This window comes from Sturnira hondurensis, unplaced genomic scaffold, assembly GCF_014824575.4.
Source record: "Sturnira hondurensis isolate 20B ecotype Veracruz unplaced genomic scaffold, ASM1482457v3 Scaffold0009733, whole genome shotgun sequence".
NCBI lineage: Eukaryota > Metazoa > Chordata > Mammalia > Chiroptera > Phyllostomidae > Sturnira > Sturnira hondurensis.
Window position 1 is genome coordinate 1,134,548 of NW_028082364.1, and position 24,686 is coordinate 1,159,233.

The 24,686-nt window shown below is 52.2% G+C and overlaps 1 protein-coding gene across 2 annotated transcripts in view; it reads left to right on the forward strand.

Annotated features, from left to right (window-relative positions):
- DOCK2 (dedicator of cytokinesis 2) overlaps window positions 1-24,686 on the forward strand; it is a 357,524-nt gene that overhangs the window by 255,796 nt on the left and 77,042 nt on the right. For both annotated transcript variants that reach the window (XM_037057743.1, XM_037057741.1), the window contains exon 28: window positions 22,207-22,305. In XM_037057743.1, the coding sequence (XP_036913638.1) occupies window positions 22,207-22,305 (99 nt within the window). The remainder of the gene's footprint in view (window positions 1-22,206; window positions 22,306-24,686) is intronic.

Here is a 24,686-nt window from a genome sequence, read left to right on the forward strand (position 1 = left end):
TGCCCAATGTGGAGCAGGCACTTGGTAAATAGTGGTGAATGAATGAATGAGTGACGACAGGCACCATCAGTGCCAGTTGGCTGTGTGACCCTGAACCAGTTACTTAACGGCTCTGAGCTCCAGGTTCTGCATCCATATCTCTGCCTAGTAGGATTGCCGTGAGGATTAAATGAGACAAAGTGTAGCAAGCACTGAACACAGTGCCTGACGTATAACAGATGCTCAGTCCATGCTAGCTATTCCTGTTACTTACTTTCTCCTTTCCACAGCCCCGTGAGGGTAAGTTCACATCACCATCCCCACTGAGCAGATGAGAAAGCCAAGGCTCAGAGGTGTCAGGTCCCTGCCCAAGGTCCCAGCGGGCACTGGGACTCTTTCCACTGCTGGCCTGTCAGAGAAGGAAAACCACAGAAGGAACAGCCTGCTAACAGGCAGCGGAGGCACCGTGCGGGGAAGGCTTGAGAACACACCGAAATCCCTCTGGGGCTCTGGCCCCGCAGAGCGCCCTGGCTTTGCAGGGCGCAGGGCTCTGCTTTTCCTCGGGTTGCTGATTTGCTCTTCACCCTGTCGTGGTTGGTTGACCTCCAGGTAGCCCTGCTGTCCTCGCCCCCCGAACCCACCCTAATCTTGGGCATTTATTACGTCCTTAAAGCAGCTTGCCTGCAGAGACCCACTGAGCCAGGCAGCCGAGGGGAGGGAGGTGTTAACTGCAAAGTCCACCCTGAGTGAGCACGGTGCCAGGGAGGGCCAGCCCGCTGCTCCCCTCGCCCCTGCTCAGCCGCATGGCACATCCAAAATTCATCCAGTGGATGTTCTTCCCAAGCAGGTGAGCATGAGGGAAACAAGATATCCACAGGCACAGTCGGACAAAGTACGGCCTTTGGTCAACTCCATTACCTGCCCTCACGGCGGGGAAGGAGGGGTCCGGACCAGCAGACATACAGATAATCCGGAAACTGCTTCACAGGGAGTGGAACCGCCCTGTCCACACCCACTGCCTGTGGTTGCCGAGAAGCATCTTTGCCTGCCGTCCCCCAGCTGAGCTTGCAATCTGGGGGCCGCGAGAAGCCCCAGAGGTGGGCAAACAGGAGCAGGGCAAACAGAAAGCCCCAAACACCATCCTCCAAATGACAGGCTGGTGGTACAGAATGTGCTTGTTAAAATCGCCGTGCGCACATTTAAATCACAGCTTTCCACAGACACACAGGGTAGCCGTTCTCTTCATCCCAGCCACACCCCTTTTTCTTCTTATTAGAATAGAGGATAAAGGGGTATTTTTGGTGAGAACTTACAGCGCGTGGTTTACACATTCACTTTATAAGAACAGTGTCACGTTTCAAGATTCAGTGTTAGCCCCAGAGCTCTCTCGAAGACTGTTCTATAAGTGTTGAGGCCAGGAGAAAAGCTGTGTGTGGCAGCAAAGCCCAGCATTAGGGAGGCCGTTCCTGCAGAAGGCTCTGTCACTCATCGGCCACGCAGTCGCCCTCACACCTGACCTCCGGTGAAGGCTCTCTCCTTTTCATGCTTCTTACGTAGCGTGCTTTGTGTGCCTCCAGCAATTGTTCTAGGAGCACGACCAGCTCAGGATAGCTTTGGTTATGTTCCCAGAATTTAGATCGAATAGAGTCTATTAATAAATTAGTGGCTTCCAAAGTGTTTGAACCTATGACTAGATATAAAGAAAGTGTGAAAATCTAGATAGCATCTCAAAATATTCCCGTGAGCAGGAGCAGGTGTGTATAAAACGCAGATGTTAGGGAGTCCGAAGATCATTCTCCAGGAGCAGAGCTGGCGCAGCGTCCGCATGTCAGAAGGGAGACGTTTACACTGCGACATAAGAAAGAACTTTCCAACAATTCTAACTATCCCCAGAGGGAGGGACTTCCTGGCGAGGTGGACAGTTCTCTCTTTCTGCAGTTACTCAAGCAGACGTCATGGGCTCTGCCACTGGGGAGGTGACAGAGGCGGTCATGCATGAGGGTCAGTGTTGGACTAAATAACCCTGGAAAGTCCTTCTCATCCCAAGATCCTATGACTTTATTCCTCTATCTCAGTAAGCTGTTTTATTGATAAACGCCATTCCGGGTTGTACCTCCTCCATCATAAGAGCCATCATAGAACTGGAAAGATCAAGAAAGAACAGTGTGGAGACCAGGTGGAAAACTCAGGGGGAAACGTAGGAAGTCTAATGGCAAGCAGAGAAAAGACTGGGCCTGGAGGAGAGGGAAAAAAACACCTCAGGGAGCTGAGTCTGCTGATACCTGGAAGGAGGGCAGACCATTTGATTTCTGCCAAGATCCAGATTAGAGTAAATGCGGTTCGATGCAGTCAGTCCAATAGACAGCTGAATCGTCAGCAGGCAGAGTATGGGGTCCCCTGCTATCCGTCTCTCAAAGAATCGCCTTCATTGAGGATGGCGATGAGAACAGGACTGAGCCGCATTTGTTGCTTTTATGAAACAGATTACGGTACATTCTATCCTGCTTCTTCTCCAAGTCTTTTAATAAAGGACTCGTGATACATTCCTGCCGGCGTGTGATTATAGAAGAGCAAATAATGTGGTCTCTGCAGAAAGCCGTACCTACCTTTCATGTCAGAAAATTAAAACCATGTAAAGCGATGGATTTCCTTTTATTTTTCCTCCCTGCCTTAGCTGCCAGAGAACTGAGACCAGGTCATCAGGTATTTATATCTGCTCAGTGAGGTGCCTGTAGGGCTCGGTTTCTGTTTCTTGTAATAAAACAGACGAACTCCCTTGGGGACATTGACGCTATGTCTTGTGTTTTAACCTGTCATGCATCTCACATCTTTTGGGAAGTGACTAGGCTAAAAAATCATGTACTCGGATGAAATAGCATTGGAGGGAGAAACAATCCATTGGAAATGAACCCGATGTCTCAGAATGGGTTTTAAATGTGGATTGAAGGGTTCCAGTCCCGGGAGACGACCGGTGATGGAGGGTGGTCGTCCTGTCATGATTCACGTCTGCTGGTCTCGTGCGACATTCAAGCCTCCATAACTGTCATCGGACTCCCCATACACAGATAAGTGATGGCAGTGAGATCCAGTTCAGCTCAACCAGCCATCTCTCTGCAATTTTCTGAGTGCAGGTACCTCCACTCAGAAACATTGTCTTTGCCCACAAGGTACAAAGCAGGGAAAGGGGAGCCCTTTGAAGTCAAGGAAGGGATAGTTTTTCTCACTGATGTCTTGTCACCTAGCATGAAGGCTGTCGAGTTTCTTGTGTCTGCAAAGGTTTGTTTAGTTAAGTTGAAATGCATTGAATATAATTGAAATGACGCCAACTGCACCAACCAGAATCAACTGGAATTGCCTAGTCTTGCCTTTCGTCAGGGCAATGTCTCACCCTTGTCAGCTAACCAACTCTTAACAACAGAGCAAGAGGGAGCCTAGCATGCTGAGCGTACTGTTTACAGTTTCCACGTGTGTTCCTGCAAACACCATTTATTGCACACCTCTCGTATTCAGGCTCTCCAGCGGGCGCTGGGAAGCTAATGGTGAACCAGGCAGATATTGTCTTGCCTTTAAGGCGTTCCGCCAAGGAAAGGAAAAGAGGCACTAAACAAGTCAATGCATAAATAAATGTCTAATTTTGAACGGTGACGAGTGCCTAGAGGGAAAATATAAGGTTGTATAAAAAGAATAAAGTGAGGTGCCTATGAGAGCAAGCTAATTTATCCAACTTAGAGAAGGCCACAGTGTCTGAGCAGAGCCCTGGGAGATGAAACCAAAGCAAAGACTTTAGATTTTGCCAAGGCTGAGGAGAGCCAGGAGTGTGGAGGCCATGGCTGTAGAGCAGAAGAGATGTGTCGGCTGACCGAGCTGGGGCAGAGAAATGGAGAGAGTCTAGCCGTGTTCTGAAGGCAGAGTTGGAAAGAACGTGGTCAACAGTTAGGTGTGGCCGGGGAGGGAGCAAGTTAGAGATGCCTGAAGCTTTCCCTGCAGACCCCTGGGAGATGGAGGTGTCATTAGGAAGAGATGGAGAAGATCAGATTTGAGGTGAGTAAAGAGGTGAAGATCAAGAATTCCAACTGAGGATCTTGAGTGTGAGATGTGTGTAAAACACCCACCTGGAGGACTCGTGATACATTCCTGCCGGCATGTGATTATAGAAGAGCAAATAATGTGGTCTCTGCAGAAAGCCACATTATTTGAAAGTCAGATTTCAAATAGGGAGTCGTGTGCAGAACAGAGAGCCATCCTGTAAATATTTACTGAAACCCTGACTGCGTCAGATGCTGGGGTGGGTACTGTATGAAGATGTATGTGGGGCTTGATCCCTGACCTCTGTGGCCTTAATGCCTATTGCTTAAGATGACAAATTAGAAAATATTGCAATAAAAGGCAAGACAGATTTTTTAAAGCCATGAATGAGAGGGGGGGGGGTGCTATGTGAATTGAAAAGACCAAGGAATCCCTCCTGGCCAAGAGGATGTGGAGATGATTGAGGGCAGAGGTGACGGACGTGGACACCAAGGTGGGGGACAGAGATGATGCACATGGACATCAAGGTGGAGGGCAGAGTGCCGAGAGCCCACATCAAGGCCAGACTCCAGATGAGGCAGAATTCTCGCTCCCCAGAACAGAGGAAGCGTTGGCACCTATACCTGCCTGGGCAGAGCTCCGCAACCTCGCCTGAGCAGGCGTGAGCTGGGAAGAGGAAGGGTTTCACTAGATTCTCAGCTCCACCTGGGCTAACCCCAAGTGTGTGAGAACGGGCATTTGGATGGTTAAAATGAGGGTCCAAAGGGAACCTTCCCACTGTGAGAAGAAGCCAAGTAATGGCAGGGATATTGGCCGGGTTTACTCTGGAGAAACTGACGCTCCTCCTCCCTAGAAGCAGAGAGAGCGGAAGCGGAGCTCGGGGCCATCCCTGGGGCCCCAGCCTCTGCCCCTGGAACATCTGTCCTGGGAAATAAAACACCCCCCCCCTTTTGTCCTATGTTTACAAGGCACTGTCCTCTTTGGCTGAAGAGAGTTTGCGAGGGGCTGAGAATGGTCGGTGAAGGAGTGCCTCTTTAAGGTGGCCCAGGTGTCATGGGTATAACTTAACATCCATGAACTACTGTGAGAGAGAAAAGGACAGATCCTGGTTTTCTCTAAATCAAATCTCACCCAGAGCAGCCCTGACCTGACCCAGCCGGCTTTGGCCAGGACTCGGTCTCAACTTCCTCCCACCGCACCCAGAGAATCACAGAAAGATTTCTGGCTGAACAGTCATGGAGTCCCCTCTGGTATCAGGTGCATCCCGGTCACCGCTGGTTTAGCCATTACACGGCCATGCATGTCCCTAACAGCGCAGTCTTTGCTGGATCAAAACCACTGGGGCCGGGGGCCAGCTGTCCTAGGGGAACAGCCCCGCTCTGGGGCACACCAACAGCAGGAGGTACTGATCTCTGCTACTCAGAACCTCAGCCCACCACCGCCCTCCTAGTCCCGGCAGTCCTTTTTCATCCCTTTTCTTTTTTCTTTCTCAGTTTCTGCCTCCTCCACCCTCTCAGCATCCCCTGTCCCTCCTTCTCCCTCCGGGCACCGTGGCTCATGGAGCTGCTTTGCCTCAAAGCTCTCTAAGGCAGCAGTGCTTCAACATGACGCCCATTAGAGCCCCTGGAAGCCTTGTTAAATGCAGATCACTGGGCCGCGGGCAGGCAGGCACCGGGGCCCTGAATCCGCAGGTCTGGGCTGGGGCCCGAGAATGTGCATTTCAGACAAGAGCCAGGGAATGCCACCTGCTGCTGCAGCTGTGAGAACAGGGCTTCAGGGGGAGAGGACAAAGTCCGGCTACTCACGGGACAGTGTGAGCAGAAATAAATAGTTCAATTAATTGCCACACTGTCCGCCATTTCATGGTGAGTGATAAAATTATATTGACCAAAAGGTGATCCAGATGCAGATTTTGGGAAACTCTCCTGTTTGGTGAGGAAGACCCAGGGGATTACATTGTGTCTTCCCCCAGGTGACATAGGCCTGTCCTTGTTTGTAATTCCCCCTTAGCCTGGAGCTCAGGACCCCTGGTTTGGGACTTCCTTTGGGCCTCTGGTCCTTATCAGGTGATTCTCAGAAGGTTGCTCCTCTCCTACTATCAAGTTCAAACGGTGATTTTTCTTTCTGCTGCCCAGACTTGTCATTGAGAAGCCCGGCGCCGTCTGCAGAATGTATTTGCAAGTAAAATGTCCCAGTGGTGGGAGAAGGGCCAGGGAGAGGGGCAGCGAGATGTGGCGAACTGTGTCAGACAGGCAGCCTGCAGAAGCTCACAGCCCTCGGCCAGCTCCTCTGCTGGAAATAGAAACCCGGAGGTGTCCCTGGCTGCAGGGCCTCCTGCTGCCTCCCCCCAGCACCTGGGGGTGGGGCTGCCCTTGGAAGTCTAAGTCCAGTGGAAATGCCCCCGGCACTTCCTCTCCCAGTGGCAGTGCTGAGGAGGGGTCAAGCTGGGGCTGCCGGCCTCCAGATCTTGGTTCCAGGTTCTAGCTGAGCATAGTTTTAGACAAGCTGCTTCCTCTCTGTTTCAGAGCTTCCTCATTCCTAAAGGCAGATAATAAGAGCATCTACCCCAATGTTGTTGTGAGGATTCGAAGCGATATTTCGAGGTGGTTGCTTAGCACGCGTCTTCCTCATTGCCAGTGTGCAGAGGAAGGGGAGCCTGCGCCCTTCATTGCTGTTACTCTCCTCCGGATATTGGAGTTCACGCCTTCATTTTCCTCCTGGGCCAGGAGCTCCTTGAGAGAGCGGATGTCTGATCTGATTCCCTTTCGCAGCCATTCATCCAATCACCGAACATCTATTGAAGTCCTACTGTGTGCCAGTCACAGGGCCAGGGGGCCAGCCTCCAGCCCTGCCCGTGGTGTGCAAGTGTTGATGAACGGTTAGTGAATGAAGAGGGAGGTTTGATGAGAAGGTCACAGACGGTCCATTTTACTGAACAACACGGAGTGCCAGGGCAGGGCTCCTCCAGCTCCAGTGGCCTGCTGTCCTTCCAGGACCCTTCGCGGGGTCAAACTCTGACTCGTCAAGTCTGGACTGGGGCCTGAGGGAGACTCTTCATTTCTAACCGGTTCCCAGGCGACGACCCCTGATGCGGCGGGTCTGTGGACCACACTCTGAGTGGCAAGGCCCTAGGCACCCGGGCGTTACCTCACTTACTGCTCGCAAAAACCTGTGAGTTAGGGAAACCCAGGTTCATAGGGAGTGAGAGGCTTGTTTCAGACAACTGGCCAGTCCGGACCCGGTTGTCCACTGAGCACCACTGACTCCCTAAGGGCAGCGGTTCCCTGAGTTGGCTGTGCGTTAGAATCGCCCAGGAAGTGGCAAGGGCGCCCGAGTCTGGGGACTTGGATGGCAGCTGATTCTGTTGTGCAGCCAAGCTTGGGAACCCTAGGTTCCCAGCCCCAGCTCATCCAAGGAGCAAGAAAGGAAGGGGCCTAATCCGCAATCTCTCCGATTTCAGTTACCAATCATAGGCTAAAGATCCCTTTATCGCCTCGTGGGGAGGACGTTGAGGCCAACAGAAGCTGAGAGGTTCATCCCAGAACCTCCCAACTTGTAGCCTGCAGTCAGGACTAGAATTTCGGCCTCGTGATCTCAGTTTCCACGGACCCCCTTGTTCTAACCAGTGGCGAAGGTGACCGCCCACGTGATTCCTGTGCTGGAGGAGGGTTCCAGGAACACGGGGTGCTCATGGGAAAGACACCTTCATGTTCCTCCACCTGTGGGAACCTTGGAGGCTCAAAGGAGTCTTAGGGGGGCCTCTGGGGAATGTCATCTGGCATCCCAAGGGCACGGAAGGGTTCTTTTGCAGTACCCCACCGGTCCCAAAATGATAGCAGGCAGAAGACCATGCTTTGAAGTTGTAGGGGCTTTAAAATTCCAAAGTGAAGTATAGAATCCCTTCATGGTAAGAGCACAATCGGTGGCTTGATTCAGCGCAGCGAGCATCCGTTGCCCTAATCACGACATCTTGTGCGTTGCATTGGATGCTTCATTTTGAAGATACAGGGGGCTGTGGACATGCACAGTCACCCTTTTGGGAGGGGAGGTCGACCTGACTCAGAGTTGAAGGGCGCAAATCTTAGCTGTTTCTGTGTAGCTTTAACTTATAACCATTGATAACTTAGCCAGCTGACGTGCCTACACTCGTAATTGTATCCATCCATCGAGTGCTTGTTCTGTGAGAAGTACTGTGACCGCATTTGATCTACCTAAAGCCCCACAAAGGAAGCGTTACTTACAGAGGCCTACGCAGCAAGGAGCTGCGGAGCCAGGATGCAAGTTCAGCCGTGGGGGACTGCAAGTCCCCACCCTCAGAGCAGGAGAAGCTGGCTTCATGGCCTTGCTTTGTAGGTGAAGACCTGCGCGCTCCCGCCAAGCGGACCCAGACCGGCGCAGGCCCTTGGTGAACCTTCCCACTCTGTGCCTCTCTTACTCTTCCATCTGACACAGTGTGTCTCTTCTCTGAGCAGGTATTTGCTGAGTGCCTGCTGTGAAGGAGGCGGCACTGCAGACGGAGAGAGAAGAGGAAAATAGGGCCCTAACCCAGATTCTCCCCAAAACTGATTAGTGCCGTGAGCGATAATCCCAGGGACAGGAGAGCTCAGAGAAGGGCCCCCAACCCAGCTCAGGGTGGAGAGGGTCCCAGGGGCCTTTCTGGAGGGAGTGAGTTCAAATATGAGAGCTGACGGTCAGTAGCGGTGTGATGAGGCAGGTTCTTCAAAGGAGCGTGTGCACACGCACATGCCGGGGCTGTGCACCGCGTGTGGACGGGCTCTCCAAGGCGGTCAGAATATGACCAGGACACGTGAGTAGGAGGGACTTAGGACAAATTCTGATGGAAGAGTTTAAGGGAGCAAGAAGGAAGAACTGAAGTTGCAGAGGGCCGGGTGAGGCAGGGACTTAAGCCCTCTGCTGAGTGGTTTGGATTTTTCTTTAAGAGTCGGTGGGATCCACTGAAGGTTTTAAACACAGTAAGAATTAGTCTCGTTCCTGTTCAGTAAGGGCACGCTCTGGCTGCAATATGGAGATGAGAAGGGCAGAGTGGGGACAGGGGACCTCTCGGGAGACTGTCGCCATAACCCGGGTCACGAGGTGGCAGCTTCACTCGGGGCAGCGGGAATGGGGGCAGAGAAATGAACACATTCACGATGGATTTCTGAGGCTCCGGGGCCTGGGGAGCTGCGGAGTGTGAGCGGAAGAGAGGCAAAGCGGGAGAGAGAGAGCAGGATCCGGGGCGAGGGCTAGACTGTCATCTTGAGTCGGTGCGTGGTTCTGAGAAGGGGTGCGGGGAGGACGAGGAAGGCTCTGAGAGGGGAGGGAGGGTGTCTGCGTATTTATTATGAGCTGCCTGTGGGGTGACCCCGGGGAAGTGTCCAGAAGGAAGCTGGACTCCCAGAATGCTCTTTATTTAGCAGGAAAGACCCTAAGGCCGTCAGCACTTTGTAATTGTACGACCTTGGGAGAAAGACTGACAGCTGGATCCCAGTCAGAGAGAGACTGCTCATGACACGGCCCGGGGAGATGGGAAGCAACAGAGGCCCTGGAATGGCCAAGACCTCTTTCCTTTAAAATCACAGGAGATGAGACATTCCTCCCAGTCTCTTCAGTGGGAGTTCACTCACTCACTCACTCACTCACTCACGCAGGCATTTGGGTAACTTTTTACAAAGCACTTCCCTGTGTCAGGCACAGAGGATGCGGGCCATGGAAGAAGATCTTTGCCCTCAAGCATCTCTGGTTTGAGCGGAGAACACAGGCATCTGGACGTATCATTGCGATTCCCTGTTAGAGGCAGAGGGAACTCAGATGCCGGTGCTCAGGAGACCCGGGCGGGCTAAATATTGCCGTGGAGTAGGTGTGGGCGCTTGAAGGATGGTTTTCTGTTTTCATCCTGGTAAATTGTGCAAAAATCTCAACCGCAGAGAGACTGGGCCTTCGAGTTAAGTTTTGTTATTTTAATATTTTTCAATGTTATCACAGTTCTGACTCCCCCCATGTCCCTTTGGGGGAGGGAAAGAATGAAAAAAAAGAGTATGATGTCATTGGGAAAATTGCAAACCAATAAATCAAAGAAGAAGGCCACCCCAAGGCCTACTCAGGTAATGCCGTGGTCACAGTGATGAAGACAAAGAAAGGAGGAAGAATGGAATGTTATTGGGGCAGAGGGAGGGAGTGCCCAGCTCCGTCTGGGGTAGAAGAACATCAGGTGGAATCAGAGAAGACTTCCTGGAGGAGGGGGCAGCAAGTGCATGGGCCTTTAAAAATAGCCTGGACTTCATGGCGTGTAAAAGAAGGCACCTTTGGTTCGTGCAAATGCCAGTGAAGTGAAGAGAAGTTTCAAGTAGATGGTATGACTCAGGGGAGAAGCAGGATTCAGGTGGCGGCCAGGCTTGGATGTCATTTTGGGGATGTGGGGACCAAGGAAGCAGTGAAGAAGAGGCCACATGTGCAAATGCCCACAGGGACCAGGTGGGGGCATGAAAGGAACTAGTAGGGCGACCTGCGGTCTCAGTTTGCCGAGGGTTTCCTGGGACACAGGACTTTCAGTGCTAAATGCAGGAAAGTCCTGGGCAAACCGGAGCAAGTTGGTCACTCGAGAGCAGGGCCAGGCCTTGGCTACCTGGAAAGTGAGTGTCCACTGCCCCAGCCCCCACCCTCCTTGGAGGCAGCTCCCCGTGCTGCCCCGTGGGGGTGCAGAATGGCATCTTGGATCTTCCCGATACCCAAGAGAAGCTGACACTCCAGAACTGTATGCAATAGCTTCTGGTGTTTAAATGTTGACCAAAAAGTCAAATGTTTTAAAAACACTGTGCTGGCCAAACAGAGCATTTCCTTGGGCTCCGTGAGGCCTGCGGGCTGGCAGTATGGGGGTCTCCGGGCAGAGTGACGGAAGCAAAGCCTTCCACGTCTCACCCCGCTGCCTGCCCCGAGGCCCCTTCAACGCACATCCAGACGATTTTCTTTATGCAGAGTGACTTCAGTGATCAGTCGTTTGGTTTTTAATTTGATGTCCTTAACCAGATTTGGATGCTGGGCACAGAATGTAATGGATCAAAGTAGGGATAAATAGTGGTAATCAAGACACCCATTTAATTTTTTTGAAAGATGAAATTAGTGCTCAGTGGCTTGTTCTTTCCCAAATATGGAACCTATGTGATGAGGAAGAAAAAGAAGAATGTGCACCTCAAACGTGAGCCTTAGTTATTAGATGAGGTCCATTTATTCTGGGTATCAAAGACAGCCACCTGGCTCAGCCAGGATTGGAGAGAATAGTCACTTTGTTTGTGGGGAACTTGGAGGCTCAGGGACCAGCATTTGGAGGCATTAGAGAATCGTGTGGTTTGAATGCCGTCTAGAATGGTCGGGTTTGACGACCAGCTCTGACAGTTTCAGAGGCTGGGTGGGCACAGTTTGGCTAACCGCCTAACCTCTCTCACCCTTGGCTGCCCCATCTGTGCTGTGAGGAGTCTAGACTGCAAGGACTCCCAGAACCCCCCTTCCCATCCACTCTCCACGTCTAAGCTTTAAGTTTGATCAGGCTGTTGTCAGGATTTCCCCGGCCTGCCGGCAGGAACAGTCAGCAAGGAGTTTAAGGAACAACTCAGCCCAGGCAATAGCCGCATCTTTTTCCTTTTCTAGATGGGATTAGCAGATATGGGATGTAGCAAATGGATCTATCTGGACGCCACCAAGCCAGCTCTCCGGAGGGCATTGTTCACTGTGTCGCTTGATTTTTCCTTCGCTGGGGGCAGGTCGGGGCAAGGTGTTGGGAGGTGGCCGCAGGAAGACAGAGTCTGATGAGGGGGCTCTCTGCCCGGGGAGCCTTCCGCTTCAGGTGAGGGGAGGCTGGAGCAGGCGGGGGAGGACCTGCATTGCTGCCAAGCTGCATTGCCACCTTTATTAATGGTGACGGGGGAGAGGGAGTCAGCAGGCCGCTAATGTGGACTGCAGCGCATGGTAATTGGAAGGTGTTGTTACCATCCCAAAGGACAGGGAAGTGAAAGTGGGACAAATGAGAATTTAAGAGGAGGGAGGTGAGCAGAGGGAAAGAATGGGAAAAAAAAAAGAGTATGATGTCATTGGGAAAATTGCAAACCAATAAATCAATGAGGTGGCATTCTGGGGGCAGAAAGGAAACGGCCTGAGGAGGAGCCAGCCTGTCGGGAATCTGGGGCTGACAGGAAGCACAAGGTCAGTGTTCTCGCCGTGGGGTGGGGGGTGCACAGTCAGCTGGACAGGAGCCCCGAGAATGGACTTCCAATCCCTCAGTCCCTTCCTCCTTGAGACATTTTTTTTTTCACGCACAATATCAGAAGCCATGTTCTATCCAGGAGGGCTTTACGGGGGCTCATTAATATGAAGCCTTGGAGTCAGCTTTTCAAACACTTATCTCTGAGTTCGGCTTCATGGGATTTTTTTTCACCGTTGGGATCAGCTTCATAAAAGCCAGAGCAGGATGATTCTGGCCGTTTTTACTGTTCACACACAAAACGGCGCTCCCTTTATAGAAATGAAGAGCAAGGGCGTTGGACGCTTCCCCTGGTTCTCAGAACCTTGTCAGCAGAGCTGGCCCAAAGGCAGCCCGGGAGGCAGGTGCTGGCGTGGCTTCCCATTACCTGCAGATGGAGGTTCAAAGCCCTCAGCCCGTCGTCTGAGACCTTCCCAGTCTGCCCCTCCAAACCTCTCTTGCCGCCGCCATCTGTAAACAATCTGCTGTAGCCCCGCACACACCCAGTGGGCTCCCCGCAGGCCCCAGGACCTGGGTGTGCTGGGACTGGCAGACCGCTTGCATCAGGAGCAGCTGGGGCTACGTGGCGGAGGGTGGGAGTGCTAGGAGGGGCCTGGCTGGAAAGTTGGACTGGAAGTTTAGCACGTGATGCGAGGGACCTTTTTCATTTGCCTTTATTCCCCACCCAAAGGAAACACAGGGATAAACTTTCCTCCACAAAGTCATCATCCCTCCTCAAAACTCCTTGCCCAGCTGCCCAGCTGCCTGTGTTTGCCTGCCTGCCCCTCCGCTCCTTGCAGCCTGGAGGCTTTGCAAAGGGAGACAAAGGGCGGGCAGAGCCTGGGTCAGCCCCCATCCGCAATGCAGCTCTCCAGGTCCGCGGGGAGGTTTAAATCATCCTCCCCGAGCCGACCAGAAGCTCACTCCGCACTTCCCCAGCTGGTCGACAGACCGCTCCTGGTGAACTCAGCTGAGGCTGAGTGCAGCAAGAAGGCTGCGTAAGTGCCTCCGGTGGGCTGGGCTGCGCATTCGATCCACCTGCCCTTCGGTCCTGTGGGCAGTAAGCCCTGCCCTCCCCAAGACGCAAGAACAGAGGCTCGGAGAGAGGAAGCAACGTGCCCAAAGTTCCAGAGCATGTCGGAGAGATTTGATTCCAGGACTTAGGATGCCCAGTCCAGGGCCTTCCAGGAAAGCCGCTCCTATGGGAAACCAGTTACACTTCCTTTACAAGGTGGTGCTGGTGTCTCACACCGAATCCTCCTTGACCTTCAATGCCCCGAGCAATGCTGAAAATGGAGGGGTTCTCCTCAGCGGAGCCTAAAATCATGGGAGACTTGTAAGCCAGGGAGCGCAGTTGTTAAGAGAGCTGGTCTTATCTATGTAGCTGAGTGTCTAGCCTTATCAGCTGATCTGTCTGCTGATATCATCAGGGAGACTAGCTCCATCCATCCATCCATCCATCTCTCCATCCTTCCATTCGTTTATCCATCCATTCACTCATTCATCTATCCACCATTCATTCATCCATCTCTCCACCCATTTATCCATCCATTCATTCCTCCGTCCATCTACCCACTTAGCCAGCCAGCCAGGCAGCCGTCAATTTCTCCATCCATTCTGTCTCTATGTAAGCATAAGACATGTCTAGAATGTCTCTTAATATTTTAGAGGCTTATTGAATTGCACTGAATATTCTTAATATTCAAGAGTAGGCAGGGGACATGGTACGGTGAAATATTATGCAATTTTCCTCTCATCATGTGATTGCTTGATTTTCATATTAAGAATAGATCATGTTCCCCAAACAATAGCCTTTCTATGTTTTCTAAAGAAAACAAAAGCATCTGGACTCAAGCTGACCCGGGCAGGTCACGTCACCTCCCTGCTCCTTGGTTTCCTCACCTGTACAGCACAGGGGGTTCTCCCAACATGGACCGGATATTGGGAGGATCGAACGAGATAAAGCACAGAGCGCGCTGGGTGCACAGTGAGTGCCAGATAACTGGTGGTGCTTGTCACTGTCTGCATACTTCTTTAGTGCAGTGTCTGACGCATAAATGTCCCACTAATATTAGCTCTCCTTCTTCCAGTCCTTTCCTCCCCTTGCCACAACCCTACACAAAGTCCTGACTGCTGGGCGAGCAGAGGGCGTGGCGTGCTGCCCAACACACACTTGGCCCTTTAATTGGCAGTTTGTTGTCCTTTAGCCCACAGTGCGTCCTGCTCAAGATGTAACATCCTCCTAAGGCATCCTCTTCCAGGTGGAGGTGACCTTGGTGTCGTACAGAACCTGCATGCAGATGTTTGCAGGAGAAGGCGAGGGGCTACGGAGGAGTCTCACCCAGGGCCCACCTCCTCTCCATGCCCCTGGTTTTTCTCAGGGAGATGTGAGCTGAGGGTAATGCCCTGCTTGTCCGGGACGCAGGCAGGCTTTTCTGCACAGCCTTCCCTGAGACGTTCAGGGCGAAGCTCGGAAGGCATCACTGCTGGATGTTCCCAAGAACAGATCCTTGTTTCTGAAAGTGTACCTTTTGCGCTCACATTCATGAATGTCCCTGCCCACAACCCCATCAGAAAAGTCATCTCCTGCTCAGTTAAAAACTGGGGTGTCCTGAACGATAGCTCCCCACTCCTGGCAAGCAGCCTTCTCAGGTCCCACAGACACAGATGGCTTCCCCCAGAGACTGGGAGTGGCCAGAGAAGTCCCCTCTTCTTTCAGCTCTGGACAACAGAGGGACAAGCCCACGCAAAACTAGAGTCCAAAACCGCACCTACCGAAGGAGGGCCTGCGCCTGCTATGAGGTAAACATTCTGTGAGAGGCACTTTGCTGAGGAGCCGCGGCACTAACACGAATGAGGAAGGGGCCACATGAAAGACATCAGGAGTGTGTTTTCCATGGACCCAGGGCCCTGGGCACCTCCAAGTGCAGTGTCGTGGAGGTGGCCTTGTGTGACAAGACATGGAAAATGCCCCTTTAAAGAAGGATTCTTCAAACACACAGCAGCCCAAGTGAGCGTCTTAAAACCAGATCCATGGCCTTCCTTTGCCCTGGGAAGAAAATCCAAACTCTTGTCTCTGATGCACGAGAGCCCCAGAATCTGGCCCCCACTTGTCTCTCTGACCTCACCTTACACCGCACCTTCCCTCCTTTCGTACCTGCCAGCCCCTCTGGCCTTCGTTTGGCTCCTCTGGCGCTCCAAGCACATCCCACCTCAGGGCCTTTGCATCTGCAGTTTTGCCAGATTTTTGCATGACCAGCTCTCACCTTTCACACCTCCACCGAAACATCAGCTCTCTAAGAGGCCGCCTCAGCCCCCGTTGCTGAAAAGGGGTCCGTTCCCCCTCCTTTCTGTCTCACTGCTTTGCAGTATTTTATTAGCAGTTATGGATTCCTATCTGAAATGACCTTACTCGTGCGTTTACTTGTTTGTGGTACGTTTCCCCAGCCCTGGCCCTGCACCCAATGGGAATATGAGCTCCCTGCAAAGAAATCCCTTATTAATCTCACTCATGGCTGTGTTCCCAGCACCTAGACATGTACCGAAGCATAGTAGGTGCTGAAGAAATATCTGTTAAGTTAAGGAATGTGTGAAACAATGATCCCACTTCATCTCCATCAAATATAAGTTAAGATGGAGCGCGCGTGGAGTAGAACAAAATTCTTTCATTTCCGGCTCCTCCTGAGGCAACCCCTGCCCTTAGCTTTGCCTCGTTTATGAGCGGAGCAGTCCCTGCAACGTGCTTTCACAGACGGGGGGTATTATAATCCATGCAGCCTCTCATCCAGCAGCTATTTATCAATCCCACACTCTGCGCAAGGTCACGTCTAGATTCCGGCCATACCGTGGTGAGGGAGTGGACAGAAGCTTCTGTCCAGGTGGCGCTGCCAGCGCTGACGTGGCGGATTTGTGAAAAGCACCCAACTTTTGCAGCCCGAGAAGCCCAGATTTTCAATCCTGCCCCGCTGTCTGCGGCCCGTCCGTCTAGGCAAGCAGCGGGGCCTCCACACCTCGAATTTCCCTCTCCTGTAAGACGGGCAGGAAGCCGACCTCGTGAGGTTGTAGAGATGGTGTAGTGGGAGGATGAGTGGATGGAATCTGCCCGCCTTCCACTGACTTCCCCGCGGGATTCAACGTCCCACTGTGTTCTCGGGAAGACCTAAATTGACCCCGCGCTAAGGAGCCGTGTACACAGGCTCCAGCCCGGAGCGGGCTGTATCAGTTCCGAAGGAAGAACGTGTGGCCAGTTCAGGGTCCTCTTCCAGCCTCGATGCACAGCCGCCTCATTACCCCTTCGCTCCTGCTCCTTGTCAGTGAGGACAGCTCCCTGAAGGGACAGCGCACCTGGGGTTCTGAGCCTAGCCATGCTGGGCCCATCCCTGGGGCCCACGGCGCCAGGTGGGGTCGTACACACGCGTGTGTCAGGGCCCGTCCAGAGTACATGGCACCCAAGGGACACTGTTCTGTTTTCCTGCGATGCTGTGCATATGACAAGATGCAGATCACAAGAAACCCCTGGATCTGTGCCCATCAAGAAGCTTCCCCTGGAGGAAGGTGACTCGGTTAACTCTGTCACCCAGCAGGACCCCCGGGTAACCAAAGAATGTCACTGCACACAAAGACAGGTGCCTCCTACGGCCAACTGCTGGGGCCTGACTTTTTGATGAACACAGTCATATTTCATGTTTTTGGACACTGTTATCACCCTTCCTACCTGCCAGCAACTCTCCCCAAATAAAAGAGACTTCCCAGCATGCTGTGTTTCAAGAGGCACACACTAGATTTACTAAACAGCTGGGATGTGGGGCATGTTGTTAACCAACAGCAGAGTCTAAAGGCACTTGGACGTCTGTCCCAAGCTGTGCCTGGGAGCACTTGATGCGTCCACAGGCAGTCACAGCGAGGTGGTGCCATCACTTCCTCCGCCCAGGTCCAGAATTTCAGTTCGCTGATCTGCATAGTTTCTCTGGTTGGGAGTCAGCAACAATGACAATAATAGTAACAGCTGATCATTGTCAGGGTCTTTCTCTGTTCTAATTACTTTATACAGATTGATCTAAGTTACAACAGAGCTGTGTGACATAGGGAATATTTCTGCCCCCTTTCACAGACGAGGACGCTGAGGCAGAAGGCCCTGCCCAAGGTCACACTACTCGTAAGCGGTAGAGCTGAGATTTGAACTGAGGCCACCTGGCTCCTGGGCCCCCATTCTGATGCTCTGTCTGCATCCTGGCAGAACCAGATGGAAGCTCCCCAGAGTCCTTCAAAGCACAGCCCTACCCGTCCTGCTCACTGCTGCACCCCAGCACCCAGCGCCATGCCCACAACGTGGTGGTGGCAAAGATGGGACAAGTGCATTCGTTTCCCCAAATCCTGCTGCCCCGAGCTGCAGACAAAGCTCAGGTGGAGGAGGGGGCTGCAGAGTCCCCGTTTCTCCTGACACCACCGCCTCCCACTGCTGGTCCCGGATCCGCCACACAGCCAGCCATGACTCCACCCGAGAATAAGGTCTGTTACATAACCACATGGCAGGCACAGGGGCAAATGGCGACGCAACCTCAAAGTGGCACGTGGCCACTTGCAGTCTCCAAAGGAAATAGATGGTCCAATAGATAGAACTTTTCATCTCCCTATGAGCCTCCCTCAGCGTGCAAACTTTCCTTCATCTCCTTTCCATGGTGCTTTCTATATTTTATTTTATTTTGGTCTTGCACATTATTTGAAGTTACTATAGCAACGTGTCACCAGCTGGTATCGCATAGTAAAGTTGGCTCTTTTCCTCTCTCTGCGATCTCTTCACACCCACTGATCTCAGGTGAGTGGGGGACACACTGGCAGCAGCCGTGCCTCTCCCCACTCCGGCACCTCCCCCCACCCAGTTTTGTTTGTTTCCCGGGACTGGGCACACCGACAGCCTCTTCCTGGTTCATGGGGCACTACAGGGGTCCTGCTCGGTGTGTCAGTGTGTTTGCATTAGAGGTGATTAAATAGATTCACTCTATCAATCTATGATGATAAGGGTGATGATATTCTATGCAAAAGAGTAGAATGGTTTGAGGAGGGCTACTCTCCTGATCGTAATCACCTAGTTTCCTACCTAATTAATATTAATCACACAATATTGGGTTTTTCTTTTTCTCTCTTGCTATTACAAAGTGAAGACAGCCTGGCTATTTGCCTTTGGAGCTTCAGCTCCCTCCCAGGTGGGCAAGACCCGCCCCCCCCCCCCCACACACACACATACTGATGGGCTGAATTAATTAAGGGGACCGATGGTCTGGGACCACTCAAGGGGCTTCCATAGGAGAAATGTGCGGCTGCTCAAGGCGTTAAGTAGCCCCCGTCAGCCAAGAGCCTGTGGGGATCACACTTATTTTCACACGTTTGACCTAGTTTCAAACCGTGTGTCTTCATGCTGTGATTCCTTAGCTGCATTTTAAACCACCCTGAAAGGAGCCCAGGTGACTCTGCCCGGTTTGTGCCAGGGCCTCGGATGCAATTTCTCTCCGGGATTTAATAGGCGAGTCCCCTGGTATTTTGTTTTAAGAAGCAATTTCCCATCCAGACGCCCGGCATGCTGCTCGGGTATGGGTGAGTGGCTGCCTCATGCCTTGGTAGTAAATACATGTCCACTACACAGTTTCTGCCAGGGCTGGGAAAGGGGGGGTTCTCACTAGCCCGGACTGCAGGGGACCCATCCCCCCACCATTTCCCCATGCAGTATTCCAAGGCTTTCCCATGCTGCTGACAGGGCTGGGGAGTTTGGGTTCCTACACGATAAAGTTTGAGCTACGCCAGCGTTTGGAGTATCTGAGTTGCTTGGGCAAATGCAGTCTCATCAGCGCCCCCCACCCAATTCCTGTCTCTCTTTCTAAACGTTGGAATCACAGTGGACACAGAAGTAAGGTCTTGAACTTGTGGAAAGGGAGGGGCAGGAAGCAAGAAGGGGGGTTACCGTGCTGAGGATATTCCTGGGGGGATACACAGCAGGGAAGCATGACATGATTCTGTCATTCTATCTGTGGGTGACAGAGGCTTTCTGGGTTTGGGGGGAGATTGTTGTTTGTTTTCCTGTAAATGCCTGGAGGAGCTTCTCTAAATAGGAACCTGCTGCTGGTGTCTCCTGCCATTTCACGAATCAGTCACTCACACTGGTGCAATTTCTGAAAGATTCGATCCTAAGTAGACACCATGCTGGAAACCAGGGTGCTTCCAAGGGGAAGTGAAACACTGTTATTTTTTCTTAACAGCCAAATGCAGTTAACTTGGCCAAACTTCGGTCACACCACACTGCCGAAAGGCACCCGGCTGGGTTTTCCTGGGTGGTAGTTAGAACGAAGAAATGAACGAGCTGGTAAAAGTAATTCTGATTGATCGGCGAACCGTAACGCCCCGAGCCAGTCCTCATAAAAAAAGAATGCTTTCTTTCACAACATGGTCACTCTCTGGAGCTGGGCACTGGAGCCCCCTCCCCCTTTCTATTTTATTTTCTTTTTCTGAAAGGAAGCATGGAAGTTTCTCTAAACAAGGCTCAAGACAATGTAGCCTTTTCAAGGCAATTCCAGTGAACTGGAGCACCCGGATTCTCCGTTTTCCTTTTTTGCCCCCTTTAAATTCAAATCAAGCCGCTGGAAATAACAAGCGTTCCGTCTCCGAGCATTTGGGGCAGAGGCTGCGGTTCTGACAATGGTGGATTTCCCACCACACACACACACACACACACACTCACACACACACACACACTCACACACACACACTCACACACGGAGCTCAAATCCCGGGACTCGCGTACACCGAAGCTTTCAAAGTAAACTATTGTCCAAGAGGCGATAGCATTTTCTCTCACGGGATCATCGATCACAAAAAATAAAACCCAGCCAAACCTCTTACCTTGAGACAGTGGAATTACCTGCAGAGGAGGTCCCCCCTTTCCTCGCAAAACGAGCCTGGCTCTGGTCAGCAGTGGGATTACTCCAAACCAAGGAATAAGAAGTCCTTTATATTGTAATTTTCACTGTTTATGTGCCGGGAGTGTAGTGGGTCTGCTCACGTAGGAATAAATAAAAAGCCGAACAAACTGCACAGCAGCTACCATGTGAAAAAAGACCTCTAGTGGCCACAGGCTGAATCTCTTTGGAGGAAGGGAAAGGAGACGGAGGGAGTAGAGGAAACAGTAGTTCTCTCTCTCTCTTTCTCTCTCTCTCTCACACACACACACACACACACACACACACACAGCACTCTCAAACTCTAAGATTTCTCCTTTCTTGCATCCCGCCTGGCTGGAGGGATAAACAGTGGTCAGGCCTGTTTCTTGGTGGGTGTAAGGGGGACCTAGGTAAGTCAGCCGTGATTGTGGCGCTGAGTCTGTTCCAAAAGGGACGGTCAAGTTCACAAACTCACCACCACCCCCTGGGGGCATGAGCTAGAGAGGGGATTTGACTCCCTGGATGGCCCAGGCGGCCCCCCCAGGGCAGAAGCTCAAGGTCCCCATCAACGGTGTCCACTCTGCTGCTCCGGAGAAGAGCCCCACTGTCGGCCAGCTGCCATGTTTTCGGAACCTGTACGGTGTGCGTGGCGGTCACTGGCAGGCAGGGCTGGCTTCTCCGCGTGTGACCTGCCTGGCACTCTGAAGGGCCCTGCGGATGTCTTGATATTCCGGATCGTTTTTTAATGGGGACTTTGCATTTTCCTTTCATCTTGAGCCCTGCTAATTACATGGCTGGCCTCGCCGACTGGGGCTGCTCACTCTCCCTAACGTCCCAGTTGGAAAGAACCTGGAAGCAGACGAGAATCCCTGTTTGGGGAGTTGCTTCTGGGCGTGTGAACTCGGGCGCCTCCACTTCCCTAACGACTTCCTGTGAGGGAATACGGAAGGGGCTTCTGGGGACACCAGGCTCTTCTTGCACCGCTACCCTGGTTTGTATTTGTGATAGTTTTGGTTCATACTTGTTATAGTTTTCACAGAGGAAGAAGTTGAGGTTCCTTTTGTTTTTGTGTGGTGTGTGGGGGGGGTGTTGTTGTTGTTGTTTTTTAACAGCGAGAGCAGTTTGTGATACCGAACCTATATTCTTGATTCAGACATAGCACCCCAGCCCCCTGTCTGGTGTGCGTTGTATCTGACACCCTTTAGCAGTTCCCTGCAGACACCTGGGTGTTGCCCGTCTTCCTCAACCTTGTCCTTGACTGGGCCTAGTGGGACTTCTCTGGCTAAGATAGCAGCCCCAGTAGAATCTTGCAGGAGACAGTCTCAGGGGGCTTCTTCCCCCAGCCCACGGATTCGTGGTCAGTACTTCTGTTGCCAGGTTTCCAGGGTGGGTCTCCCCAAATCCTGCTTGTAGCCCAAACAGAAAATGCACAGGCACAGATTCGTAAAATCTGGGAGGGAAAAAGCAGAACAGGGTGTGGCGATGGGCTCTGGCGCAGGAAGGGACGTGGTCCTTGCTCCTCTGGCCTCACAGATCCTTCCAGACCCACCGAGTCTCCAGGTCCTTGCGTCGACTTCCCTCCGATCAGAATCCCTCTGGCACTTGGTCTGCTTCCCGGGTCAAAGGTCTTGGACTTTTCCCCTCACGGATGTGCATCTCACTTTCCCAACTAGACCACCAGCTCTTGGAAAGCAAAGACCACCTCTTCTCATTTCTTTTGTCCTCCGTGGCCCTGAACAGGAGCTGGTCCCTGGTGGCCGCCAGCCCTTCGCTGGTTCCTTCATGGTGGCCCAGCCACTGGTCCTCCTGTAGAGAACGTCAGCGCAAAATGCCACAGGGGCCGTGTGATTCTTCTGAGACCCCTGTGGGGGTACAGGGGTGGGTTGTTGTCCCACTTTACAGATGAAAAAACGGGCTTAGACATTTTTGTACTTGCCTGGGATGGTTGGGGTGCCTGCAGTCAAAGAAAAGGAAGAAGATAAACCTCACAGATAAGATAAACCTCTCTCCACTACTTCACCGTGTTTTTTGAATTTCTTACAGAGTCACTTTGTGGCATGCATGACGGCGATCTTAAACCAGATGAGTGACCAGCACTATTCCTTCTATATCGAGACCTTTCAGACCAGCTCCGAACTTGTGGTGAGTTTGTCGGGTGCCGGGGGCCAGTGTGAGGGACACACGTCACACTCTTGGTTCTCAAGCGCCTGGGGCAAGGAGGCCTCCGCTGTGGACCGTGAGCATGTGTGAGTCTAACGTCACACGCATGACCGTGTGTTCGCCTCTTCATCATGCCCGTTTAGGCATGTACATGTCTTCTGGACCAGGTCTTCAGTCCATGTCAGAGATGGGACTCAAATGTCTAGCCTAGATGTGGTTTAAATGTAACAAACATTTGTTGGTGAATTATGGACATTTGGGGGCTTAAGCGCATGAATGTTTGAGTCACACAATTGGGTTTGAATCTAGGCTTTGTTGCCAGTTAGCTATGTGACTGTGGGCCACTTAATCTCTCTTAAACTCCACTTTCCTCCTCTGTAAAGTGGGGACAGTATTGTTTACATCACAGTAAAGGGGTCAGAAGAGAGCACAGTAGCTCTGAGATGTTACGTGCTCAGTACAAGACGGCTGATGCTTCAGTGTGAAAGCAAGCGCATGGGGAAAGCTGGCCTCTGAGCCCCTTCTCCGTCTAGCCTCTCTGACTCATTTGCTGTAGGGCTGTCTGCCTGTGGCCTCTGGCCTGTGCCCTCTGGCCTGCGGGTCTCTGCTTCTGCAGCAGGTGACTTGATCCACATGGAGCCCAGTCTGGGCTGTCCCAGGGGGTAGCAGACCCTCTGTCCTCAGTGTGGTCGCCTCTGTCATCTCCTTTCTGCTGCCGTATTCACGGCTTCCGCTCCTGGGGCTCACTTCCAACTCCCCTTGGAGAGACCAAAGGCACCAGAATTGGACAAACCTCAGAGAATGTCCCATGAAAAGGGAATCATGAGGAAGCCAATCGATTCCCATGCATTCACTCATTCACTCACTCACTCATTCATTCACTTGTCCATTCTGGGGAGAGAGTCCCCTGATTGGAGTGGGATGGGCAAGAAATGGAACCTCTTTCAGGACATAAAACAAAAGCAAAGCTTAAAAACACAGGTTCCCACCACCTCAACCTCTCTGTGTCTTGGGACATGGAAAGAAAAAGACCAGCTTCATACTTTTGGGTCCTCAGTGGAAGGACAGGTGGGAAGGAAGGTAGGAAAGGGAGTGTCTGTTTATTGAACACGCACACGTCCTCGTCTGAGTCTCACAGCGGCACGACACAGGTGCTGCGGCTCACTCCCGCAGGTCCACAGCCCGCCCACTCCAGGCCACGTTGCCAACTCGGGGCAGAGGCAGGGCATGAACCTCGGCTCCGCCCCGCCCCCACGCTCCATCATCACATTCAGACGCCACGCTCTCCGGGGATGAGCCAGAGGCCTTCTCCATCCCCGGAGGAAGGGAAGGTACCTGGGACGATATCCACACCTCCCACCATGACATCAGGGATGAATCCCAACACTGGCCATCGTCACCACTGAGCACGCAATGAGCGCCTACAGTGCAAAGTGTCCCCTGGACGGTGTCCACCTCGCTCTCACAGTAGCCCTTTGAGGAAAACGCTGGCCCTGTGCTGTGGGTGCACTGAGGCTACTTTCCCTAGAAGCAAAGATTGCTGGGAAGGAATCGATCAAATTCCCAGAATTTTGCAATTTAGTATGAAGCAGTGATTTTCGAATCCTACTCCTCCCAGCCTTGCTATCCTCTACCTTAAACTCTCTCTCTTCCTCCCTCTCTCTCTCCTCCCTCTTCATCCACAGCCCTTCTACTTTTATAGGTTAGGTTCCAGGTAAGATGTTCTTGGAACAAAGAACTCTGCTGTTAAAATAATTTGAAAACTGCTGGCTTAAGGAAAGCTCCGAACGGGTTTCCTATGGACATCAAATCTTACCTGAAGTGCACAGGTGAAGGCGGTGTGACCTCATTTCCTCCAGGTCAGGGGGCCCGCCCCACTGGCCGTGCCTCTGTCTCCTGCTACTTGATTGGTCTTGAGTCTGTGTTCTCCAAGGACGGAGGACACATCGGGTCCACCGCAGAGTCTGACTGTGGCTGTGAGGGCTCCTACGGACCCCTGAGAGGGACAGGAAGAGGGTGCCTGTAGCATCTTCTCTAACCGGCCCACGCCTGTGCCTGTGGCCCATGACTTAGCTTGTGTTTACAGTGCTGCTAATTCGGTGTTCGTTTTAATAATTATTTGCTCAATGACCTGAGATGCTTTCACATAATGTAGATTATTTCCTTCTCAAATACATATTTGGGAAGATGATTATAAAATTGCCATGTCAATGAATGCATCTGCTTCTTTACTCCCAAAGATAGAATTAATAGTGCTGCTTTATTTTGAGGGTACTACTGCGGTTCACATTCCATTGTATTTGCGCAACAGTCTCTCACCAGGCCACATTAAGCTTCCATTTAAAATCCCGCTGCCATGGGCC